The sequence below is a fragment of the Pararge aegeria genome, chromosome 11 (assembly GCF_905163445.1).
Source record: "Pararge aegeria chromosome 11, ilParAegt1.1, whole genome shotgun sequence".
Taxonomy (NCBI): domain Eukaryota; kingdom Metazoa; phylum Arthropoda; class Insecta; order Lepidoptera; family Nymphalidae; genus Pararge; species Pararge aegeria.
The window spans coordinates 12,144,904-12,170,793 of NC_053190.1; the positions used below are offsets into that span (position 1 = coordinate 12,144,904).

Consider the following 25,890-nt stretch of genomic DNA (forward strand, 5'->3'; position numbering starts at 1 on the left):
GCTACCATCTTAGACGGCATCATCACTGACCACCACGTTACGTATGAGTATAAGTGTTTCTGTATAAATTATTTATAAAATATGATTATAATCTTAAATGTTAGGGCTGTATCTGATTTCGTTCAGTAAAAACTATGGCAATAGTTTACTCAAAAACTATAAGCGTTCCGCTTTCACAAATAGGTCTTAGAGACAGTAAATAATGTACCTGTAAAGCCTCTGATGTATTATTTCGGATTTCATTTATACTTTGTATAGGCCTAGTTACAATGGGGAACTACGGCACTGCCTACACGTTTTAGAGATAATATTTGTAATGACCGCCCTAGCGCAGTTGTGAGTGCTGCGGTTCATAAGTAGGATGGCCCGAGTTCTATTCCACTGGTGCAATTTGGTTTTTTTTTTTTTGACGGCCGAGTGGCGCAATGGGCAGCGACCCTGCTTTCTGAGTCCAAGGCCGTGGGTTCGATTCCCACAACTGGAAAATGTTGGTGTGATGAACATGAATGTTTTTCAGTGTCTGGGTGTTTATCTGTATATTATAAGTATTTATGAGTATTATATTCATAAAAAAATATTTATCAGCTATCACAGTACCCATAACACAAGCTACGCTTACTTTGGGGCTAGATGGCGATATGTGTATTGTCGTAGTATATTTATTTATTTATTTATTTATTTATTTTATTTTTGAATTTTGACTGGTCTGGTCTACTGGAAGGTTTTGGCCGTAGCTAGTTTCCGCCCCACCAACAAAGACGTTCCACCAGTAATTTATTTCCGGTACGATGCTTCTTAGAAACTTTTGGGGTTAAATTAACTACCATTTCTAAAACAGGTTAGCCCACTATCATCTAGAATGCATCAGAACTTACCATCAATTGAGATTACAGACAAATGCTAACTTGTAGGGCAGACGGGCCCAAACTCCTAATCACTGGACTTTTTCTTTACACATTCGTTTTAGGAACCTGTTAAAATAGTATTATTCGAACCACAAAAGTAATTTGTTACCACAACAATAATCTTAGGTGACTCAAATATTTTTACAACAGAAAGATGAGTATTCTATTTTATTGAACTCGACTGTCTCAACAAGACGTTTGTTTGTTATTTTGTGCAAACATGCAAGTTTATTTAAGCAAGCAAATCCATTTAATACCTAACTTAAGCACTTAGTGTTAGTTGGTAGTAATGCTGTCCCGCGTGTTGATTTTATGCTAACTATTTATGTAAGAGCTAGTTCTAAGAAGTCTTCTTCAAGAAGTAAGAGCATTTATAGCGCTTTTAAATGTATGTCATATTTAAGCAATCAAAAACCAGCGGTGAAGGAAAAGATCGTCTCAGTTACGCTATTCATATTTTGAAACTTGTAATTATCGTACGTGTACGTGCTGAACATGTCCTGTTGCCGCTTATCCAGCAGCTCCCCGCAACTCATGTTGATGAAAACTGCGCAATCATTTGTAGGACATGTTTCTTGTATGCATTGTGGAGTTTTTCTCTACGTATTAGCGATGGTTTTCCACATACCATCAGTTGGACCATCTGCTTGGTGTATCAGTTATTCGTATGAATAAAAAGCGATATTTTGTATCAAAAAAGTATTTACACACTTGCAATATTCTTGAAATTTACAAACACGAGGCTTAAAACCTACTTCTCGGGTTGATGGTAACCTGGTACTTTGACGGACGTGATCTTTGCGTGCATGTATGTCTTTTGTAACCTGCTTTGTATATTATGTAGATAAGATATGTACACATAATTAGAACGGGAGAAATGTTCTTATTATGTTGTCTCATTAGTTTTATAAATGGAAGCCATCATTAAATAAACAAATATACTATGACATACACGCATCGCCATCTAGCCCCAAAGTAAGCGTAGCTTGTATTATTGTACTTAGAAGACTGATGAATATTTTTATCAATAATACACATAAATACTTTTAATATACAGATGAATACCCAGACACTGAAAAACAGTCATGTTCATCACTCAAACATTACCCAGTAGTAGGTATCGGACCCACAGCCTTTGGCTCAGAAAGCAGGATTGTAGCCCACTGCGCAAACGGCCACAATCATTCTGGCAACGTGAACAATGTCTAATGACAGCAGCAAATAGAAGCTCTGAATAGTGACCGGGTGCGTTTATTAAACCACTGGCGCAGTTCGCACAACAACTGGAGCATATGAGTATATGAAGTTTCCTTTGTGCTACACCTACAACTTTAGAAGAAAGTTAGACAACTCAGTAAAGCGGCTACGGACGGACGCCGCTGTTTCAACTTCGTAACAGTAACATTAACTGGTTAAATCATTGTTGGTATAAGTTAATTTTTTTATTTATTTTTTATTTATCAAATAAAACAATCACATCAAAATGGTTAGTATAATTCTGGATGTATCTCAACTATTCACTGTCAGCATTGAATCCTTTTTTATAAATAAATACAAAAGAGCAAACTGGTTAAATCATATCTTGGTATAAGTTAATTTTTAATTTTTTTATTTATCAAATAAATCTAACATATCAAAATGTTTAGTATAATTCTGGAAGTATCTCAAATGTTCACTGTCAGCATCGAATCCTTTTTTATAAACAAATACAAAGAGCAAAAAGAGTAAACCGCCGCCTATGAATATCTACAGCACCAGAGGAACCGCCACTTGTTAATCCGCCGTTTAAATAATCCTATATTGAAATCAAGTGAAAACACCTCGGATGGAAGTTTGGGGGAGGGTTTAAACAGAACCGCCTAACAAAGGCATATTCCTCTGACTATTCACAATCCTCAGGCTACTAATGTATTACAAGCGTCCACTCTCACAGAAAAGTTTTAGAACAAATACCCACAAAGCTGTTATAATTTGGATTGGCAGACTTCATTTTTGTTCTTAACTATGTTAAATAATATAAATAAAAACGACAGTATTAAAAATTTATTAAAAAAAAACCAATCCACTTCTCTGCTGGCGGGGCTTTTAAATGCCCAAGCAACCGGTGCGGCGGTCAGGACTCTAGAGTGAGGCACGCCGTTTCAAGGACTACAGCCTTCTGTATCTGACCTGACCCTATACATATTCATTTTTGGTATTTATGTATATATTAAAACACTCTTGACACTATCCCGTTCTCTTGCTGTAAGTCCTGTCTACAAAGGTTGCCTGTAAGAGATTTCTTGCAGCAATAAGGCCGCCTTTGCATGTCTGCATTGTTCTACACAAAGTTTCAGATCTACACAAAGTTTGGGCAAAATTAAACACATATTATAGTCTCTATAGTACAAAAAAAAAAAACGGTTATAACTTCTCGGAGTTATGGTGTAAAATCGTGAAACACTTTCATCCCCCTCCCAAAGGATCCGAGCTTAATGTCGGGATAAAAAGTATCCTATAGTACTTCTAACACTTCCAAGAATTTGTGTACAGTTTCATGAGGATCGGTTAAATAGTTTTTGCGTGAAAGCGTAATAAACAAACTTACATTGACATTTATAATATTAGTAGGGATAGGGATAGGGATGAATTTACTTACATATATATAATATGAGTGAATAATATGAGTATTTGATACTCATATTGTAAGAATTGTGAATAATAAAATGGTATTGGCCATTTTGTGGCGGCCATCTTGGATTTGACATTTGCTATAAGTAAACATACACAGAAATTAAGGGCATACAGAATTATCCAGCCATTATTGCATGCGGTGCATTGTGTCCAAAAACAGTGAAAACGTCCCGAGCATGTCTCACTTCACACCCGCGTAATGTAGCTAGCTCACAAACTTTCCCCATTTTGTGGTTAACGATTAGAACATTAGAGGGAAATAAATAACTACTGTCAACTGGAGTGAAGTAACTACCTGCATATTCGAGAAACACTACAAAAGTTGAGTGGTTTTTGATGCTTCAATATCAGTTAGTGTACACGGTTTCTGTATATTCTTAATTCTATATTTTCACTGTGTGTACATAGTGTTCTACTAGTGAAGCCCTTTCATTTGACATCCATATAGTGGGAGTTGTGGAAAAAAATAATTTAAGAACACTCCCGACTAATTCATCCGTCAAACAAAGAAAAAACCAAACTCACAGACAGGCACACAAACACACACACACACACACACACACATACACACACACACACACACATACACACACAAACACATACACAACTTATAACACCCCGTCGGGAGTTAAAAACTACAGTATTACTAGGTCCATGCGTCTTTAAGCTGCTACTGTTACGTATATCAAGTTAGAAATGATAGAACTGAATCGGTGCTATTTCAGACGCCCCGAATTTATAATAAACTTGATGGTGAATGCTAATATTAAACTAAGCTACCATCTATCTTTACAACCAAGCTTTATAGTAACTACTTTCTAGGCTAAATAACCTAATCTTCACAAGTTTTTTATTGTGCTGACATCTTTAAGGGCATTTATAAATAAAAAAGGGAAATAACAAAAAAAAATATAGGTTACGTGGGACGGCAGCTAAACTGTACGCATCAAAAGCTCTACCTATGGGCCTACTTGAATAAAGATATTTTTGACTTTGACCTTGATGGTTTAATGTTAATCATGAGTGATGAATTTACAATGAACCATTAGCAATAAAGAAAAAACAACGAAAGTAATTATGAAAAAGCAAAGCTCTTTATATTTGTATTGAAATAAACAAATGGAGATACTGGACAGTAAGCTGAGCATGTAGGTAACCTGCACCGTCGAGATAGTTACAGTAATCCGTTGATTTAGTGAATCGCTGCGGTCATATAAACCGTAATATGTACCCATGAGTGTTGGCAGGGTCGTACAAATATATTTTTAATACATCGTGTTTAGATGCAAAAAGTTATTACATTAGTGGTTTTTGTTTTCCTCCTGCGTTTATAGAAAAATTCAAATGCATGAAAGAGGTTTAATTTGAAAAGATTTTCATTTTACAGCGTAAATACTAATAATTATATACTTAATAGTATATACATATAATGTAAATAAATAACACAAGTAAACTTCTCTCTCAACTGTTCAAACTGTAATGTTAATTTAAATAGCATGCCAGTTGCAGCGATCTTTTTGTAATTTTACACAGAGGTAGCTCGCATTCCGTAGTCGGATATAGAATACTTTTTAACCCGGGGAAAAATGGGTTCCTACGGATTTCATAAAAACATTTGTTTTGTAGTACATGTTAGGTATGTTTTTCTCAACCGTTCAACCGATCTTAGCATAACTTAGAACGGAAAAGATTCGAGAAGAGCGCTTTAGTAAGAAATACTAAAAAACTTAATTTAATACGAACAACAAACGTAATCTTTTACCAGTTCTTATATATAAAGAATGAATGAATGAATGTATGAATACACTTTTATTGTACACCACATAAACATATAGAAAAATTATAAATAAAAATTTAACAAAAAGTATACAATTTAACGGCCTTATCGCTACAGAGCGATCTCTTCAGGAAAAGGAGTAAAACACAGCTAATAAGCTATAATGGTACGGAGCCACTCTTGCGCGAGTCCAATTCGCACTCGCCAGGTTTTTTATTTTGCTTCGACGCACTGTTTGCGCCACAAAGCTAATAAATGGAAGAACCTCGAGGCGTTGAGTTCGCTTTTACCTAATTAATTACTTATGTAAGTACATTTGTTTTATTTGCACTCTGTATTACGACATAATCTCTTCCTTCCTTCTAATTATTTTTCTTCTGTGCATGAAAGTCAAATACCTTAAAAGTAAAATAGAGTTGATAAAAATAGGGTCAGCTTATAGCTTCTCTGTTTAGTAAGTAGGTAGTCGTTTGCGTATTTTTTGATCCGTTTATAAAATTTGCCTTCCAAATATAGACAAATACAGTAATTAATAAAAAAAATTGTTGAATTTTATATGGGAAAACGGAAAATCAGAATTTGTATGAAGATGTATAGATGTTATATTTATTTTACACACTTTTGCATCGCTAAACATGTATACGGTAAGCCGCAAAAAGAAACAGCGCCATCTATCAGCGTATCTAGTTTAACGACTCAGCAAACTTTTGGATATTGCTGCTGGCAGCTTTGTTGTAGTCGGCGATAACTTCTTAGCATTGTAGAGCTTCAAGACTACGCTACTAGATGTCGTTGTTTATCATATAAGTGCTCGCGATGTTATGAAGATGTCACAATATATTAATAAGAATGTTTAGTGCGAATAATTAAACATTCAAGTTTATTTGCCATAAACTTATTGCGCCGATTTTAATGGAAGTTTAAATTTTGGACAGGATATTATAATATGTAGACTATTTAGAGGCGGTATATAAACTAGTTTCTAATTTTTTAAACTTATTCAATGTTTTTTTTCTAAGGTAAATTTTGTATATCTTTTCAGAGCAGATTTTAGGTTGGTTAGGGTTACAGTCAATTTCGTTTTGTAAGTAATATTTATAATAGCATCTAATAATTAGCTTTCTCGACCGCAATAAATTTACGACAACAAACAAATAATTACTATCAAAAAACAATAATTAAATCGGACGTTGCGTCGTTATGGGTAATGTGACCCCCTCTTCAGCTCTTTGTTGCCTTACCATGTACCTAGTATGATTTTAATTGATACTTTAAGTTCTATGAAGTAACAATCAAAAATTAATTATTTATAGGGTTATTTGATACCAACGTAGAGATAAAATTTTAATTTTAAATTTTTCCAGCATGATTTAGGTTAGGATTCCCAACGCTTTTTCAGTGGCTAGAAATCTAGATACATGTTCTACAGTAATATTGTTATGTTTTCGAAATCCGATACAGGTGCCTATTGAAACCGTGCTATTTATTTGCTATTATATATTTAGGTACACAAAATTATTTTCCTTATGTTAACGACAGGCCAAAACACAAAAACATTAGCTTTTGTCCATATTTGGCCATCCGTTTTGGTACAAAAACGTTAATACTAACGAAAGTTGACCTCTACCTACAGAAATGTACTACTAAGTGACATCTACTTAGGGACACAGTGAATATATCTATCTATCTATCTATAATATTATAAATGTCAATGTAAGTTTGTTTGCTACGTGTTCACGCAAAAACTACTTAGTCGATCCTCATGAAACTTTGTACACATATTCTTGGAAGTTTTAGAAGTAATATAGAATACTTTTTATCCCGACATTAAGCTCAGTTCCTTTGGGAGAGGGGATGAAAGTGTTTGACGATTTTACACCTTAACTCCGACAAATTGTAACCGATTTAAATAATTATTTTTTTACTATAGAGGTATATGTGTTTAATTTTGCCAAAACTTTGTGAAGATCTGATGAATGTAGTTGGAGATAGAGGACAGAACTCCTCAGTGGACAGCAGCAAACCCTTCATTTAAGGCTTAACGATACTGAATACTTGAATGCTACATCAAAAAACAAAATCAAACGTTGACGAAGTCGCAGGCAACAGCTAGTTAAAGTATATATTTACTGTGGTAGGAACTTCCGTTATATAATAATATTTTTTTTAATAAATGAACTGTATAGAATATATTTAGTAGTAAGTTAGCTTGTGTGTCGCATTAGCGTAACCTGTAAGATAGATTTAAGAAGTTTTAATTTAAGATTTAAATAAATAATAAAATGCACTTGCTATATTTTCAAATAATTTCTAAGGTCCATAATATTTACCTCGGTTTTGGGCTTTGCTTAGACCAATGCGCCCAAACAATTTATAATTGTTAAGGTTGACTTATCATTGGTTGACTTGTCATGAGATGTTGACTTTACAATGAATAGTTTTTAAGTCAACATCTCCTGTGGATGCTCCGGTTTCGGAGCGAAACGTGCGTAGACGGTACATTGCCGAAGATCTGTTTGTTGTGGAGTATAAGGATTGAAGCAATTATAAATGACACCATAAAGATTTTCCAGCTTTCCGCGGACTATAGCAAATTGAGCTTAATTTTCATAATATTCCAACTTACAGTAAAGTTAGAAATTCAGTGGTTTGATGATCACTGTGGTGGATAGTTACCACTTTACGAATTTCAGCCGCCAAGCGATTTCACGTTCTGGTACGATGTCGCGTAGAAAAGGTTTTACTCCGCTGGTTAGCCCGTTACCATCTTAGATGGCGTCATCACTTATTATTAGATGAAATTGCAGTCAAGGGCTAGCCAGTAGTCTAGAAAATAAAAACAAAGCCATAAATATCTTAAAAATTTTAACCATCATCATGACTTTAACCTACTGAAGTCCACTGCTGGACATAGGTCCTTTGCAGAGAGTTCCAAAATCCACGGTCTTGGGCCGCTTGTTTCCAGCGGCTCCCAGCGACTCGTTTGATGTCGTCTGTCCACCTCGTTGGGGGCCAACCAACACTGTGTTTACCTGTGTGGGGTTGCCATTAAAACACCTTGGAACCCCAACGTCCATCGGTTCTCCAAGCTATGTGCCCCGCCCATTTCCACTTCAGCTTTGCAACTCGCTAAACTATGTCGGTAACTCTGGTTCTTCTACGGATCTCCTCATTTCTGATTCTGCTCTTTCCATCGCCCGCTGAGTGATTCTGAGCCTTCTTATGAGGCCCATAGTCGTTTCGGATCCGTAAGTCATCACTGGCAACACGCACTGTTCGAAGACTTTGGTCTTCAGGCACTGAGGGATTTTGGCCGAAATTTAAATACGACTTACTAATAGATTGACTTATCACGCGAATTCCGAAACTACACACAAAAATGATTAATTGCAAAGTAAAAAGTAGAATCTAGCAGACAAAAACGATTTAAAACATTTCATCCAGTTTCCATTGGAAAAACATTACGAGATGTCATTAAGCTTAAATAGGTCAACGTCGACACTACAAATGTATATCTACTAACTGCATAACGGGTATTCAAAGTAGGTACGAACACATAACCCTGTTCACGCAAAGCTGTCGCCTTGAAAGGAAGTAAACGCTACACAGTGAATTCTACAGAGTTAAGAGGTCTCAGCTATTATGAGAACATCTAAGATATTTTTAATTGATGCGAGAATGTTTATAGAATGCTAAAATTTATTTAACTTGCAACTTCTAATAATATATTTTTACATAATTACAAACTAAAATTAATATTTACAATAAATATTAGCCGCATAACTTTAATTAGGACTTGACAGAATTGCATATTGTGTTTTGAATTAACGACACGTTACTAATATAAGAATAATACTAATAATTCTAGGTATAGATAATCACAACATTTGTATTATACTTAACTATTTATTTATTAATGAACCTACAAAAATTTTTTTTTGTAGGGAAATTAACCAATCTTTGCAACACGATGTTAATAAAATTTTTCAATTTAATTATATGTACACATTACATAGAAAATATACAACTAAATACTAAAACTAAGTAAAATTAAATAGAATATATACATGTATATGTATATATTCTATTTAATTATAATACGTGTGTATGTCACTAAACTCCTAAAAAGCTACACAGGTAAATAAAATAAATAAACGGATAAATTAAAGATAAATTTCACAAATCTGAACTGATCTTAATTTGGATTTTAAATGGATCTCTAAATGGTTTATAATTTAATGTGCAGAAGGCGACGTTACTTTGCGGATAAGATTTCAGGTTTTTTTTTAAATCCTCTTAGGTAAGTAAGATTATTCAGCAACAATCGTAGTCCATTACAACCAGAAATTTTCAAGGTGTAACTTAAATCTTATTATATTAATAACAATAATAATCTTTTATTCAGATGTGGTTTGATTTTGGTTACATACATGATTATTACTAAGTTCACATTATTTAAACCAATTATTAGTTGAAGCTGCCTCGGCAACCCCATCTGTTTGCCCTTGGTTGGCAAAGGCCTCCTCCAACTTTCTCCACAGTTTTCTGTTTCCGCAGGGAGCTTTAGATGAAAAAATGGGATCAACTTATATGTTATATTAATATGTAAAAGTTGAAGTGTTTGTTTCTTTGTTTGATTGATTGTTTACGTGATCGCGATCGGTTCGATTTGAAAAAAATTTTCAGTGTGGATAACCCATTTATCAAGGCAGACTAGGCTATATCGCTAAGACCAATAAGAGCATATCACTCATGAAGAATGTTTTAAAATCTGGGTCTGTTTTCTGTTTAATATAAAAAATAATGATCGCGTTTCAACCAGTTCCACATATCGCACTTTATCGTTTGAGTAAACTTTACACAGGATGTTCCAGCTATTTATTATTACATTTATTAGTTTGAAAGAAAATTGTCTTAAGTTTCTCCTTTATGTTTTTAGCGTTTATTTCCCGCTTTAGTTTATAAGGCAAGCTGTTGAGCAAAGTCGGCACTAGACAATCCAGGGTCTGCCTTCAGTTACTTATCATCATCATCATCATCGTCTTTTGTAGGGAGTTCCAAAATCCACGGTCCTGGGCCGCTTGTTGCAGCGGCTCCCAGCGACTCGTTTGATGTCGTCTGTCCACCTCGTTGGGGACCGAATAACCCTGCGTTTACGCCGGATAGCTTAATTAAGCTCAATTTGCTATACTCGGAAAGAAATCTGTACGGAGTATCTTATATTTCCTTCAATCTATATACTCCTCACCAAACAGATCTTCGGCAATGTATTCGCACGCATGTTTCACTGCGACTACCGAAGCATCCTCAGGAAATCTTGACTTTACAATGAATTATCGTTTTTACAATAACAATTAAAGATAGAAATATAATTAACACCGTACAGATTCTTCTTTTTTTCCGAGTTTGGAAAATTAAGCTTAATTTTCTTTGTACAGCATGGAATTCCGCAAAGTAACGTCTGCTTCTATTCAACATTAAGCTTCATCAATCATCATCCTCAACAGCCTTTTACAAGTCCTCTGCTGGACTAATTTTCCTACTTTTCGCGGAGTATAGCAAATTGAGCTAAATAATTTTCAGTGTTTAGCTTATTGTTCATTGTATGTCATAGACTTCCGTAAAGTAGCGCCTGCTTCTATCCAATATACCTATATAGTATATATATTGTTGAAATAGAGGAAATTGGCTTTGCGTCTCGAAGAGCACGCTAAGCTTTAGGTGCCGTTTATTATAAATAATGTTTTAACCTATATTGGTACAAGTGTAGCTTGTTGATTGAAAATGAAGGTCTATATTTCTCGCTGGTATACCATATAAAGGCTCAGAATAGACATGAAGGCAAAAATTCTTCTTTTAACGTCCATATTCAAGTCAAGGCAAGACAAGTCAAATATTTCTTTATTCAAATAGGCACATAGATGTCACTTTTGATGCGTACATTACATGTAAAATATGACATAGGAGTGAGTTCATGGCGATAAATAAATTCGTCAACTTAAAACTAAAGCTACGAGGGTTCCAAACGCGCCCTGGTCTAAGAAGTTGGACTATTGATAGTTGGACGAATATAGAACTATCCTACGGCTTAACCATAAAGAGAACTAGCTATTGCCCGCGTTCTTCGTCTGCATTTAGTACAGTTTGTCAATTCACGTGGAACCATAATCATAATCATAGTCATTTATTTGCAAAAAACATGTGAAAATATACATGTTACAAAAATGATATAGAACAATCTTTTAGCCCATTTAAAGCCAAGCCATTAAGATAAATAATTAAAACAATCGGATTTGGATTACGTCAATTACCTATAGAAATTAATGAAATAACAATGTCAATTTTAGGTTCGATGTCTTTTTTAAGAGTAATCTTATTTTTTTACCAGTGAAAATTACTGTGCTGTCGTCTGCGAACAGGTCAGCTGATGATCCGGAGATGAAGGTAAATCATTAATGTGCTTAATAAATAGTAAATAAAAAGGATGTTTCTCTCAGTCCTTTCGACTAATTCTTTGCCAAAAATGAAGTTGATTGGTTCATGGTCCGTAGATGAAGATAAATCGTTAATGTACGTTATAAATAGTACATAAAAAGGATGTTTCTCTCCGTCCTCTCGACTAACTCTTTGCCAAAAATGAAGTTGATTGGTTGCTTAGTGAGGACGTTACTCTTTGGCAATTATAATATTAGAAAGGATAACGTTACCTACTCTTTATTATTTTCTTCTTTATACCTTACTTTTACCAGCTATAAAAAGTAGTTCTTATTGTCTCATTAAAATATTGAGATCTAGTATTGTCGGTAGCGGACATCCTTGTTTCTCTGATAGAATGTATTGGAATGGCTATTAACTTATGTTCAAATCACTGAATTCAGGTTGTACAAAATCCGTGTACACAACTAATATTGAAGCATTAAAAACCACACCACTTTATTAATTTAACAGTTGACAGTTATTATTTTACCTCTTATGTTCAAAACGTTTACCATAAAACGGGGAAATGGGAAATGTTTGTGAGCTAGCAACATTCCGCGGGTGTAAAGTGAGACGTGCTTGGGTCGTCTTATCTGTTTTCGCAATAATGGCTTAATGAGGAGTCTGTATGTTCTTAATTCTGTGGTTCCCATATTGAAAAACCAGGAATGTGATATTTAAAAAAAAGTGAAGTTTATTTATTGGATAGAGCATAATTTAAATATAACGTAGGTAGATTCTAAATAGGTAACTACAATATTTTCATTAATAAAGGCTCTTCAAGCTTGCAGGGCTTTGACCTAAATATCAACGGCAGTGGCACCCATCGAGCTGTCAGAGATTCCATTTACTTTAGTGACAGGCAACGATGTGAAATCCTCCTCTCAACGTTAATAGCACTCTCGCTTCTAATTAGAGATTAATTGAGTCAGGCTGTCAGGTTCCTTTGTCAGTAACTCTCTATAAGTGACAAAATCTGGTACGTGCATCGTTTGTGATGTTCCAATTTTTCAAAATCTTGTTTGGAATAGGCCTTCTTTAGGTTACATGTTCGAAATTCGAAATTCGGATTCAAACTAGAATCAAGATTCAAGAATGTATCAGTTGGACGCCGCGCGCAGTCTGCGTCGCACGCAGCGCTACAAATATGTTTCGTGCAGTGTCTGTGAGTTGGAAGCGATACTGGTGGGGCACAGGTACGGAAGAAATAATCGAGACATCCTCATCAAATTAATTGAACGTTCCGATATTGCAGTGAATGAAAAAAATAAGCTTCATATAATAATAATATAATAATAATGCACTATATTATAGTATTCATGCGGAACGTAATTTTAAAACTAGGAAAAAGTAACAAGGACAAGTGGCATATTATTTTATTATAACTTATCTTAGTTATTCGAGACCGTGTAACCAGATAAATATTGTTTGGAATGTATTGTGGAATTTGGCAGTAAAACAGAATCACAAGAACTACGATACAACTATTTGTGTTCGCGCTTAATCGTGCGTCTTTAGAACCCCCTTCGGCTATCTTCGGAGTTCGGAGTTCGGAACACGTGGTGATGGTTGACAGGTGATACTTGGCAAGGGAATATATCTTTGCGTCTGCTATCAGTCAGTGGCATTGAAAAAAAAAAACTATTATACCATGTTGACTTGTGTCTTGTATACATACACATCGATAGCAATCTAACTTTATCTGATTTATATTACAACGTTATGTGTAAAATATATGTATAAAATTAGATACGTTACACGTTCGTTGCTAGGTTTAAATTTAACGCTCTACTTAGTATCAACACACTTAGTTCATATTGTTCGAGATTATTTATTGAATTGATAATTTTGTAAGTCTCACACAATTTTATTTAATTGATTAAGTATTGTTATTTGGTATATATATTTATAATATGAAGTTCAGGGATTAGAACTAGAAACAGTTTCTTACCCAGCAGTAGAGTCTTAGTTACCACTAAGGTCTCCGTTACGCAGATATGTACAATCAAACATACCTTTATAGTTAAAATTAAACATTATATTTATAGCTATGATAACTGTTATGTTAATGAAACTCGTGTTGGATGACGACTACTTTATCATCAAAATACCCACAACACCTCCCCTATTAATATTTAGTTATTTAAGAGTAATTTCACATGTACATCATCTTCCCTCAAACAAATAACACAAAAAAAAAACAATAAGTATGATACCAATAAAGTACTCAATACTTAGGAGAAAAACCAACGAGAACAGAAAAAAGTATACCATACCATACATACCATACTATGTTAATGAAACTCGTGTTGGATGACAACTACTTTGTTATCAAAATACCCAAGACAATAACTTACTTCCCCATTACTCCATAGCCTTTACCAATATGATGGATGAGGTTTTAGCCAACCGAATTTCGAACCAGGAACAGACCTCTTAACTTTTCGGAGTTATGTGCATTTTTAGCAATTGGCCAACGCGGCGTGGTGGAATTCGGCCTAAATCCTTCCCATTTAGAGACAAGATCCGCGTACTGTAGTGGGCTGGTAATGAGTCGATAATAATGATTTTAATTCTGAAAGTGTTTATTTGTTTACTTCATTACCTACGTATCAATCTTGCATAGATTGCATTTCGGGGAAGGACACTGCAATAGTTTAAATATTTGTTGGTTTGACATTCTTCCTAGTTGAAATTGACTGACGTGATTATATTCATGGAAATAGGTGAAGAATCGGAAAATTACTGAGGCTCTTTTTTATTCCGTAAAAATGCACGACACGTTTGGGATTCTATTCAGGTTTTGCATGCTGAAATACCAGAAAGGATTTTACGAAAATTTTGTAACAATTTAATTGTCTGTCTTCAAAAATTATATTATACAGCTCAAAGAATACTTTTATGCAAAAAAAAAATATATAAGTATAGATTTAAAATTCAAAGTAGTGACCGACTGGTAATTAACACATAGCCTAAACCGCTGGGGTTAGAAACTCCGAATTTTGGGTAGCTATCAGCAGCAACTTGGAAAGCATCGTATACGGTAGTATCGAATGAGCAGCGAATCTGGTCAGACCAACGCATCGTACTGGGGCCACGTACTCTTTTTCCTTCCACTTTGGCCAGTGACTACAAGTTTTCGAGATCATATCCGTCTTTCCTGGCAATGTGTCCGAAGTACTCTAGAATTCGTTTGAGGCAGATGGTAGAGAGTCTTGTTTTGATTTTAAGTTTTGCAAGTATAGATGCGTTGGTCCGATATGCAGTCCTTGGGATCCGATAATTTTAATAGCCGGTTAAATCAGCTGTTCTAAGGTGTTCCTACGAGATAATTTAAAAAACTATAATATGGCTTATATTAAAGGTTTTTAAATTATCGCGTTTTTTAATTATAAACTAATAATATGCATAAATTATTTGTAGAGGTAAAAGTCTTTAAAATAAGAATTACAATTCTGAACAACAGATTGACTAATAAATTTAAAAAATTGAACGTTTGGAACTTATAAGTTTACGAGTACAGTTTTCGTTTCACGTTTCATAAGTGCCTGATATATAGGATTAAACAAATCATGAATTGTAGTGAAATTAATTTTTCAATCATTTAAACTATAACATAAACGCTGGCAGGCAACTACTACATATGTTCTTTAAATGAATGTATACAGTCGTAGAAAGGTACTATGTTAGTCTGTAGGTACACACAGTCATTTAAACTGCGTATAACTATCTACAACTCTACACACGTTTTGCATTAATTGAAATATTATTATGTATGTACACGCATGCGTTTGGAATATATTATTATAATTGATTTCAATTTACCATTTTAACTACTGAAGTTGCATTGCATTGCAACTATGGTGAGCGTAGGCAAAATTAATTTATCTTGCTTTATCAGATTTACGGATGAGGGCAAAGAGGTCGAGGTAGGTATCTTTACTAATATTATAAATGCGAAACTTTGAATGCTGTTAGTCAACGACGTTTGAGCGGATCTGAATGGAATTTAGCAAAGAGATAGAGAGAGATTTTAGTCTAGAATATCACACCAGACTGCTTTTATCAAGGTAAAATGTTCGGTCCCCGAGGCATAGATTTGGTTTTTGTTTTACACAGAGCAATAAATCGACATGTTTTTTGCATAGTTTCAGGCTTCAAAAGATAACACAGACATATAAAAACTTCATCGCGATCGAAGTCACAAGCAACAAGGAGTAGGTTGGAGGAGTAGGAGGAGGTTAGCGCTGTGGTCTTATAAGTAAAAGGTCCCATGTTAGGTATAGGTGGTAGTTATACCACCATATAATAACTGACATGCTCTTAATAGGTTAGGACGATTACCGCTACCATCTTAGACTGCTTCATCACTTACCAGGTTAGATTGAAGCAAAGGGGTAACTTGTAGTGCAATATAAAAAATAATAGCGCCTCCCCGCGACTTCCTGGGCGTAAAACACACAAAATCACCTTACGTCGTAGAAATAAATTCCACCCTCATCATCTGGATGCCTGGTATTCTTCTACTGTTCGAAATACCAGATCATTTCTTCCGCGCACTTGCAAATTATGGAACAGGGTTAGGGTTATTCAAGGGGCGGATAGGGCGGCCGGCAACGCATCGATGGCTCCTCTGGTGCTGCAGATGTTTATGGGCGGCGGTGATCACTTACCATCAGGTTACCCACTTGCTTGTTTGCCCGCTATTAATATATAAAAAAAAAAAACAACACTCCTTAACGTTTAACCTGACATCAAATAGCAATACCTTCATCGAAAAATAGACTATCAACTGAAAAACAGAAATTCCACTTAGATTTGTAGTTCCAGAGACTAGCGCGTAGCAACACACCAAAACACTATACATCTTTATAATTATAATATTTGGTATAGATATACAACCCGAGTCAACTCTAGGTACCCAAGAAACCTTCTTTTGGAAATAATAAATAAATAAATATACTACGACAATACACACATCGCCATCTAGCCCCAAAGTAAGCGTAGCTTGTGTTATGAGTACTAAGATGACTAATAAATATTTTAATGAATAATATACATAAATACTTATAATATAACATATGGACACCCAGACACTGGAAAACATTCATGTTCATCACACAAACATTTTTCCAGTTGTGGGAATCGAACCCACGGCCTTAGACCCAGAAAGCAGGGTCGCTGCCCACTGCGCCAATCGATAGTCAGGAAATCACAATAAATACATAGCGCAAGCCCATTAAAATCTGTTAAGATTACGTGGCATGAGATTCAGAAATTCAGAAGGCAACTCCTTAATAATATATAATATAGCTTCGTTGTAATTGGTGCAATAGTTTAGTGAGCAGTTTAATTTGAACCACTAATTACGTAATTAAGTAGATACTAGATACCAAAATAAAACGCGGAAGTCGATTTTTTGTAAATACTAGTAGTTAGGTAGATACGCATTACGTGAACTGAGCAGTGATTTAGCTACATAAGATTTTATTTAAGTATTATAAAATATAAAATCTTTTATGGAATTACTTTTAATTAACTTTATAAAAGTATTGCGTAATATTGCACTAACTTATAAGTTATATAAAACATTGAATACTTTATAACAATTGAAATAGTATGGGTGCATAAAATAGTACCTAACCGAGCAGATTTTTATTTTATTGCAAAATTATCCAATTGTAGGCAAAAGTGGTCAAAAATTAGACAATTTGATAAAGATCGTTATTATCTTTGTTTGACAGTACAAATCATAGATTGCGCTGGTTAAACAAGTAGCTAAACAGATCGTAATAATTGGATTGGCCTTGGGCTTTGGAGATTTAAATGAGAACTTTAACTTTCCCATGCACTTTTGTTTATTTGTAATAGTAACATATGAAACCTATTTTTGGCCCAACAACTCGACCCTTAAAGTAGCAGTAGAACTCTAAGTGGCAGAGCTCGTACGGTAAAGTACTAACTTCATGCTTATTTCTGCCGCCAAATAGTATTATTGCAATGCCGTTCCAGTCTAAAAGGCGAGGTTGCCAGTGCAGGCGCGTGAGTCTTACGTCTCGGGTGGATCGACACAGAACAGCACTGGGTAGACTGTTTCTTGAAGTGTTTGCTCTATTTATAGGTGACTAGTGTGACCTGCGGCTTCGCCCGCGTAATTTTGGGAGGCACACCTATAGTCATATATGATACATAGTCACACCTATAGTCATATATGGTATTTTGAGATTTTTTTATAAAAAAAATGTATCTTATGTAATTTTTTTTTTCATTGAAAGCATACTATATTATTTCTAATACCACCAACAATATATATAAAAGTTTCGTGAAGATCGGTTCAGTAGTTTTCACGTGAAAGCGTAACAAACAAACTTACATTCACATTTATAATATCAGTAGGAATAGGGATAAGGATGTCTTTTGAAATCCGTTGGTCTGTCAATTATTATATAAAAATTATTTAAAAAAATATAATTTTTATATCGTAAAATGGTGTTTGAGTGTAGTAACTTGCCAGCTGTTCAATAATAATTTTATGTTGTTATAAATTCAATAATCGAAATGTAGATTTCGGTAGGATATAAATATAAAAAACACCTGACTTTCAATGTAGCGTGCATTATTCTATAAGTCTAGCCCGTTCATTTGACTTGACGAATTGATTTGAAGAAAAAAAAACACACACACACACACACACACGCATGCACGCAAACACACTCAATTTCAACTTATAACACCCCGTCATTTTTGCGGCGGGGTTAAAGATATCACTCTAGGCACTCTGATCGTGGACCTGTCTCCGGCCACTTCCCCGAAGCACTTGGCTACACAGGTCACCAAGTTCTTCAGGAAGTTATGTGGAGGAACGCAGATGTTTTATGCGTAGTTTTGCATCGGAGTTGTACGTGAACAAGTGTTTACACAGATGACTGTCAGATATACTTATATATATTTATGTCTGGTATGTAAAAGTACTTATTAAATTTTTTTCAAAGAAAATATGCAGATATCGTCACGTCTATTAAAAGGTTGACTGTAGGCGATATTCAATGATTCATCAATCATCTATACATCTATGCAAACAGGTATATAAAATTTAAGTGTCTATCTATAATAGCTAAAGTTTTATTGGAATGACAGCATATCCGAAACACACATTTAAAATTGTTTTGTCTGTCTGTAACAAATATAACTACGACACTTTGAGTAATTATGTGTGTTTTAAAAGGTATCCGCGAAGCCAATTCGCTAACGCGGGTGAAACCGCGGGCAACAACCAGTAAATTGTGTTTTTATATAACATTTTCGTCTGGCATATAAAACACCCTGTTCAACCGTGGGATATTAAATAGAATAATAATGTTATGATGATTATTTATTTAGTATGCGTCAATAAATACATTTAGTTACCGCCAAAGTGGACTGTTATTATGGAAATTATATTGTAATGTATGCAATTAATATTATAACTTCCATGATTGGGGTATACGATGAAGCTGCACACTACAGTGAGTTCTATTTACAAATACGTGTTTAATATCATATTAGGCGTTGGCTCGACTCGGGAATCGAACCCAAGTCCTCATGATCGATATACATGGTACACCAACAAGGCCTTTAGTTCTAAAGCTTTAAAATATAATTGTAATATTTATATTTAATTCTATTAAATTATAGTTATATATATTTTATTTTTATTAAGTAGTAATTTTATTCATTATCATTCAGTTTTATTAATAAATATACACTTAATTACCTCAATCCTTCTGCAATAAAGTGAGTTAAAAGATGAATGTAAGTATAGTATGTTTAAATATGTAGATACTGGAGTTGTAATGTATAGATAATAGGTTGGCCTTAAACAGTCACGGTACAGTTCATAAAAACAGGTTCTAGTTCGGTTAATACACATGCCTTGCTTCACAGAATTAAGAACACACAGAACCCGTGTACATTACTAATATTGAAGAATCAAAACCACTCCACTTTAGTGTTTCTCGAACAGGCGGTTAGTCACTTCATACCATTTAGCAATTGACAGTAATTGTTTTACCTCTAAGTGTTTTAAATAAATACCATAAAATGGAGAAAGTGGCAGAAACAGTACAAAATACGGCATGTACGAGCCCAACTGTGGCCTGGACAGCCTGCTGATATCTTGGAGCCACGACGAGTACTTCTACCAGTTCTTAAAGCACAACAAGAGCCAGCTGCCCGAGAGAGCTCTGTATATGATCAGGTAAAACCGCAGTGATTGCGGCTACCGATCTATTTCATTTATTTTTTTATTACCAAAGCAAAAATTACAACATGCAGTGTCTTCGCCGCGACGCAAGTACCCATGGCTTGCTCACTACGCAAAGTATTAAGAACATAAAGCAGTGCATGTTGCATGTTTGCATGCAGAGAATTGTGTCCAAAAAAAGGGAAAACGCTCTAAGCAGATGTCACATCACACCAGCGGAGTGTTGCTCACAAACTTTTCCCCATTTTATGTGAAACGTTTAGAAAATTAAAGGTAAAATAATTACTGTCAACTGCTAAATGAGTGAAGTGACTTACCACCTGTGCAATAACATTACTAATGTGGAGTGGTTTTGCTTCAATATTAGTCGTTTACACGGTTTCTGTATGTTCTCAATTCTGTGTGCACACAATGAGATTCGCAATTAAACTATCACCGTGAGTCTTCTCGAGTGGTCTGTAGTGAGACTTGCGCAGGGAGTTTTTGGCCACAATGCCTTACATGTAACAATTGCTGAATTTGGATTTTGTGTGTTCTGAAATCTTTGCCTTGCTTTATATTTTTACATACAGGTAAGCACCAAGTGCCAAGTAATTCAACTTATCAGTAATTCCAATATAACAGCCTATGCTTACCGATTCCAACAAGGTAAGAAAGAAATAACAAAATTGAATACTTAAAATTTCCCATTATCATTAAAACGTGAAGGTAGTTAAATGTAGCCTTATACTTAACAAAAGTACATAGTTTGTTTGTTAATAGGGTTTGTTTATATTTATCTGTTTTTTTATCTATGTGTAATGTTCTTAAATATTGTAAACTTTATAGTTTTATTTATTTATATTCCTTATTTGAACCCCAATCAGAAATATGAGAAAAAAAAAACACATGAACAATGAAGCAGGATAAAAAAGGCGGCCTTATCGCTATGTAGCGATTTCTGCCAGGCAACTCTAGGATTAGGAAAACTAAAAAGAATTACGAATAGGTGGGATGCACTATTTAGAATATACATACGAATAACTACATACTAATACATAAACGAGACTACACAAATACAACAATACTATTGATAAATATAGAAAATAGGGATACTAATACATATTTTAACATACCATAAATACTTAAATATGAGTTAGAGTAGATAAATAAAAAATAATAGTCATCTTTATTGAGCGAGATAATGTTAACTATACAAGGTGCCAAAACTAATTTTCTAAAAAAACTAATAATCTGAATTGTTCTTTACAAATGAAGTTAATTAATTAAGAATCTGATGCTTTCGTGAACTGTGGAATTTAGAGTTAATATTACCGGTAGATCGTTTAGAAAAAAAATAAGCAGTATTGTCCCAAACGAATTAGGTTTCACTATTAGAGGTAGTGTTGCCCAAATTCAGTCTTGGTCTTGCAGTCTTGGTCTTGTTCTTGCGTTTTTGCAAGACCAAGACCAAGAACAAGACCGCGTATTTTTAGCAAGACCAAGACCAAGACTGACCGTGCAAGACTTGAGCAAGAACAAGACATAGCCTGCAAGACTCTTGCGTCTTGCAGCTAGGACTTAGCGCTATTTCACGGAGTAGTTAGGTGTAACAGTTCGGTGTATAGGTAGGTAGGTACGCTTAGGAATTCTATGAGACGCAAAAAACTATATCAAAGAATATGAAAAACTGGACCTATGCGCATTACGACTAATACCATAAACATAGCGAATAAAAAAATATCTATTAAAATCAAACTGAGTGCATGCATAGTTATGTTTTAACCATCGGCACTTTGATAATGCGGCTTCAAAGGTTTTGTACTTACTTCTCAAAGAAATTTGCCGCTTTTCGGAAGTACATGGTTATGATACACGCGCCGGCGGCTTCTTTTGAAATTTAAAACAATCGTTGCCGCCGCGCCGAAATCATAACATTTGACACTATTCATGCAAAATAATTTCGAATTTTAAGAGTACCTACAGGTGTTCCAAAGAATAAATAAGTTTCAGATTGGTGATTTTAGATTGGTGGAGGACGCATGAGACAGAGTATCCGATTTTATCGAAAATGGCCCGTGATTTTCTCTCAATACCTGCAACTTCAGTACCTGCTGAGAGGTTATTTTCTAAAGCATCATTAGTAATTAGAAAACATAGAAATAGGTTAAGTGATGAGTCAGCCAGATGGTTACTTTGTATTAATTCTTGGTCAAAAGAATTGATATAAAGTATCATAACCTAATGATAAAGCTGTTGATTTGTGTTGTATTTTATTTTTTATTCAAATAAATGATAAATCGTAAAACTCTTTTATTAAATTTCTTATAAGTTGAGGGTTCAATCTCTTTCTAGACAGATAAGTATTGTTCTTTAAAATACAGTCAAGTTATTGTAATTAATTTGTTTTTTTACATGTTTTAGCAAATGTAAGCTTATAAATCATAAATGTTTATTAAGAAACAGTTACTTCCATGGAAAACGACATATAGGTCAGTTGATTTTTCGAATTTCTTATCAAATCTTCAGTTATTTATTAATCTGCTTGATCTTTACTATGGCTATGTTAATTCAAGCTCACAATGTTCCAATTCTAATACGTTTTTCTAAGATTTAAAGTAAACTTTAATAAATAGTAATAGACTAATAGGTAATTGCAAGACTTGCAAGACTCTTGCTGCAAGACCAAGACCAAGACCAAGACTGGGAGCGCAAGACCAAGACCAAGACCAAGACCAGGTGTATTGGCGCAAGACCAAGACCAAGACTGGCTAAGTCTCGTCTTGTTCTTGCATTTGGGCAACACTAATTAGAGGATATAATAACAGATATGGCCAACTCCGGCTCTTAAACTTTTCTTAGTAGTCTCGAATTAAAAGTATTCTAAAAGAACTGTTTCTCCCTCCCTGCTACTTGAATGAAAGTTTACTTAACAAACACGCTTTCGCATTTATAATAATCGATAAGTTTTATTGAGAGATAACCACGTAGGTAGGTATTTAAATTACTTATTTATTACCACTAAATGTTTATTGTTGTTCACATAAGAATGTAATATACGTGATTAAGATTTTACTACTCATGTTATAGCTACTTCTAAATAGTTTAACGTAGAATATCTGGGGCAAGTAGGTAGGCTACGTGTTATCACGTATTTTATAAAACGTACGCGTAAGGGCCTCTTACTAAGGCAATTCGTAAACCGTTTTTTACGTTTTACCATTCAACAATAGCACATTTTATTGTCACCCAGACTCCTGTTGTTGTTGGTATAATGATCACTAGATATAAAAGATTTATATTTTATATAAAAATCTTAGAATTACTATCCCGGAAAAGAAAACGGGTACTGATCCCATCGAGTTAAAAAATATTTTTTGGCACCTACTGGGCAAAGCAGCTTTTCTGATTTTGACGAAATATTGCACCTAGATATCTCGCATACTCAACGTGAACATAGGATATTTTGTATCCCAGTAAAACATAGTCCAAATATTCAATGGACATACAGTTTAATTTTCTATAATAATGAATCGCATCGGACAGATTTTCCTGCTTTTTACAACCTGAATGTTCACTGAATATTATTGAATACTCCAAAATAACGCGTGCCTTTCTCCAATCTTATCTTAATATATATAAATCTCCTGTCACGATGTTTGACCGCGATGGACTCCTAAACTACTTAAGCGATTTTAAATTAAATTGGCACACCGTGAGCAGTCTGGTCCAACTTAAGAGATAGGAAAGCTTAGATCTTTAATTATAGTCGCACTTTTATTTTATTGCAAATTATTTGTCTATAATTAATTGACAGTCACATGTTATATATACTACTATACTCATTTAAGGCTTAGCGATTCTGAATACTTTAAAAACAAAATCAAACGCAGACGAATTCGCGGGCAACAGCTAGTATTTAATAAAAACCCAGGTCAATGGCTAGTCACTTCACATCTTGTTTGTTTGTTCGAAAGCTTTTTTGCAAACATACATTATATACAAAGTAAACACATATACAGAAGAAACTTAGAAAATTAAATAAAGCGTGCAAAGGAGGTCTTATCACTAAAGCTATCTCTTCCAGATCTTGCTTAGGTACAACAAATAACAATAGAATACTAGAGTGATCATCCGAAAGTTTCAACCCTAAGCACTGGTTTTTAGGTCTCTATCTTTAAAAGTATGAGATACAATTTTTTTTTTTGGTACCTTCTAAGGAAGATTATATTTAAAAAAACCAAAATTAAACAAATCCGACTAGTTCGTGGGATTAAAGTATTTAAACATACAAACCTTCATAGTACCTATTAGTTTTCTTTGATCAATAAATATTCATAAAATTTGCATACATAATGTTTATTATGTTTTCCATAATTTATTCTTGTACAAAAAATTATTTTGCATAACAAATTTTAGTCAAGACATCGGGAGTTTAACTATAAGTAGGTATTTTCCGCCCGCAAATGCGAAAAAAAATAACATGCTATTTCGTAATAGTTTGTAAGTGTATACCTATGGCTACTAGCTTCAGTAGGTATACTCTTATTAGAATGCTTTACCAATAAAACGTTTGGTATGACCAGCGCAATCAAATAATTTAATCAAAATCAAATTGAAGCCGCTGCAAGTCTAATTCCTACCGCGATTGGAGTTTCGCAAAATGTTCAATGATTTCAATTCAAATTATATTATATAAGTAAATCACGAGATTATTCCATTTACTGCATGTTAGAGTGTATAATTTAAATAATTTAAATTTAATTACCTATTACATTACATACATGACACTCATGGCACAGCTTTATATTACCATTTAAAAATACCTATTATCATATGGTTGCATAGAGGAAATGCACAGGGTATGCATATGGTATAAAATGAAGAATATCTTCAGTAGGTACCAGTTATAACCAGTTATAACTTAAGGGTAGGCTTTATATAACTCTTACAAGGATAGGCCTTAAGTTTTTCATAACTCGTACTGGATATTTTTTTCATTTTATATAATCTGTTTGCTTTGTAAATACCCTCTATGCACGGCACTGCCTAATGTAGATTACAAAATTCTAATGTTTTCATATTGTCGTATGGTTTCCTTCAACATATATAATTCAAAGTATTTTTAGTTTCCTTACTAAATAAATAAAAAATTATCGAACCATTAAGCATCTTAGATAATTTAATTATATAGGTTTATTCCGTCCGCAATTCCTTAATGAAATAGCATGCTATATAGTCTTCGTCGCGTCACGCACGCCTAGAGACTGCTGGCCTCGGTATATACTTTTATAAGAGTTATAAGAAACTAGGTTGACTTTATAAATAAAATTTCATAACTTACTGTAATGTTTATTTTTTTTAATTAGAAACAAGGTTTTTTATGACTTTATAAGTAAATTTTCATAGCTTTTTTACATAAACTTGACAGAAAACTGTCCTCATTTGGTATGTTAAAGTACAAAGGGTGGCGGGCACGATATGGGAGGCTTCTAGATAGGACACAATAGAAAAACCTTCTCTTTTAATAACCTCTCAGGGTAAGCATTGCTTCTATGCAATTTTGGAGGGCACACTACTATTGTGTCAAGTAGTCTATTATTGAAATAAAATTTGCTGAATAAAGCTTAAATTTCCAACAAAACCTGGAAGACTTAAAATAACAAGCATGTCGTGCATGCACTGATAATAGGCGATTGTTAGTGTTGACTGCGTTCGTTTCCCACTTATCATGACATGATAAATGACATCTCTTCGAAACAGGCGGGATATTCTTGAACTGTGTTTTTTACATAAAATATTACAATACAGAATTAAACGTAACAACCTTCAATCGG

At 34.2% G+C, this 25,890-nt stretch overlaps 1 protein-coding gene across 1 annotated transcript in view; it reads left to right on the top strand.

The window, feature by feature from the left end:
* The first annotated feature begins 12,948 nt into the window (after nucleotides 1-12,948).
* Nucleotides 12,949-25,890, top strand: part of LOC120627743 (inactive pancreatic lipase-related protein 1-like) — a 32,809-nt gene continuing 19,867 nt past the window's right edge. The window contains exon 1 of the mRNA XM_039895770.1: nucleotides 12,949-13,028. Coding sequence (XP_039751704.1) covers nucleotides 12,980-13,028 — 49 coding nt within the window. The 5' untranslated portion in view covers nucleotides 12,949-12,979. The remainder of the gene's footprint in view (nucleotides 13,029-25,890) is intronic.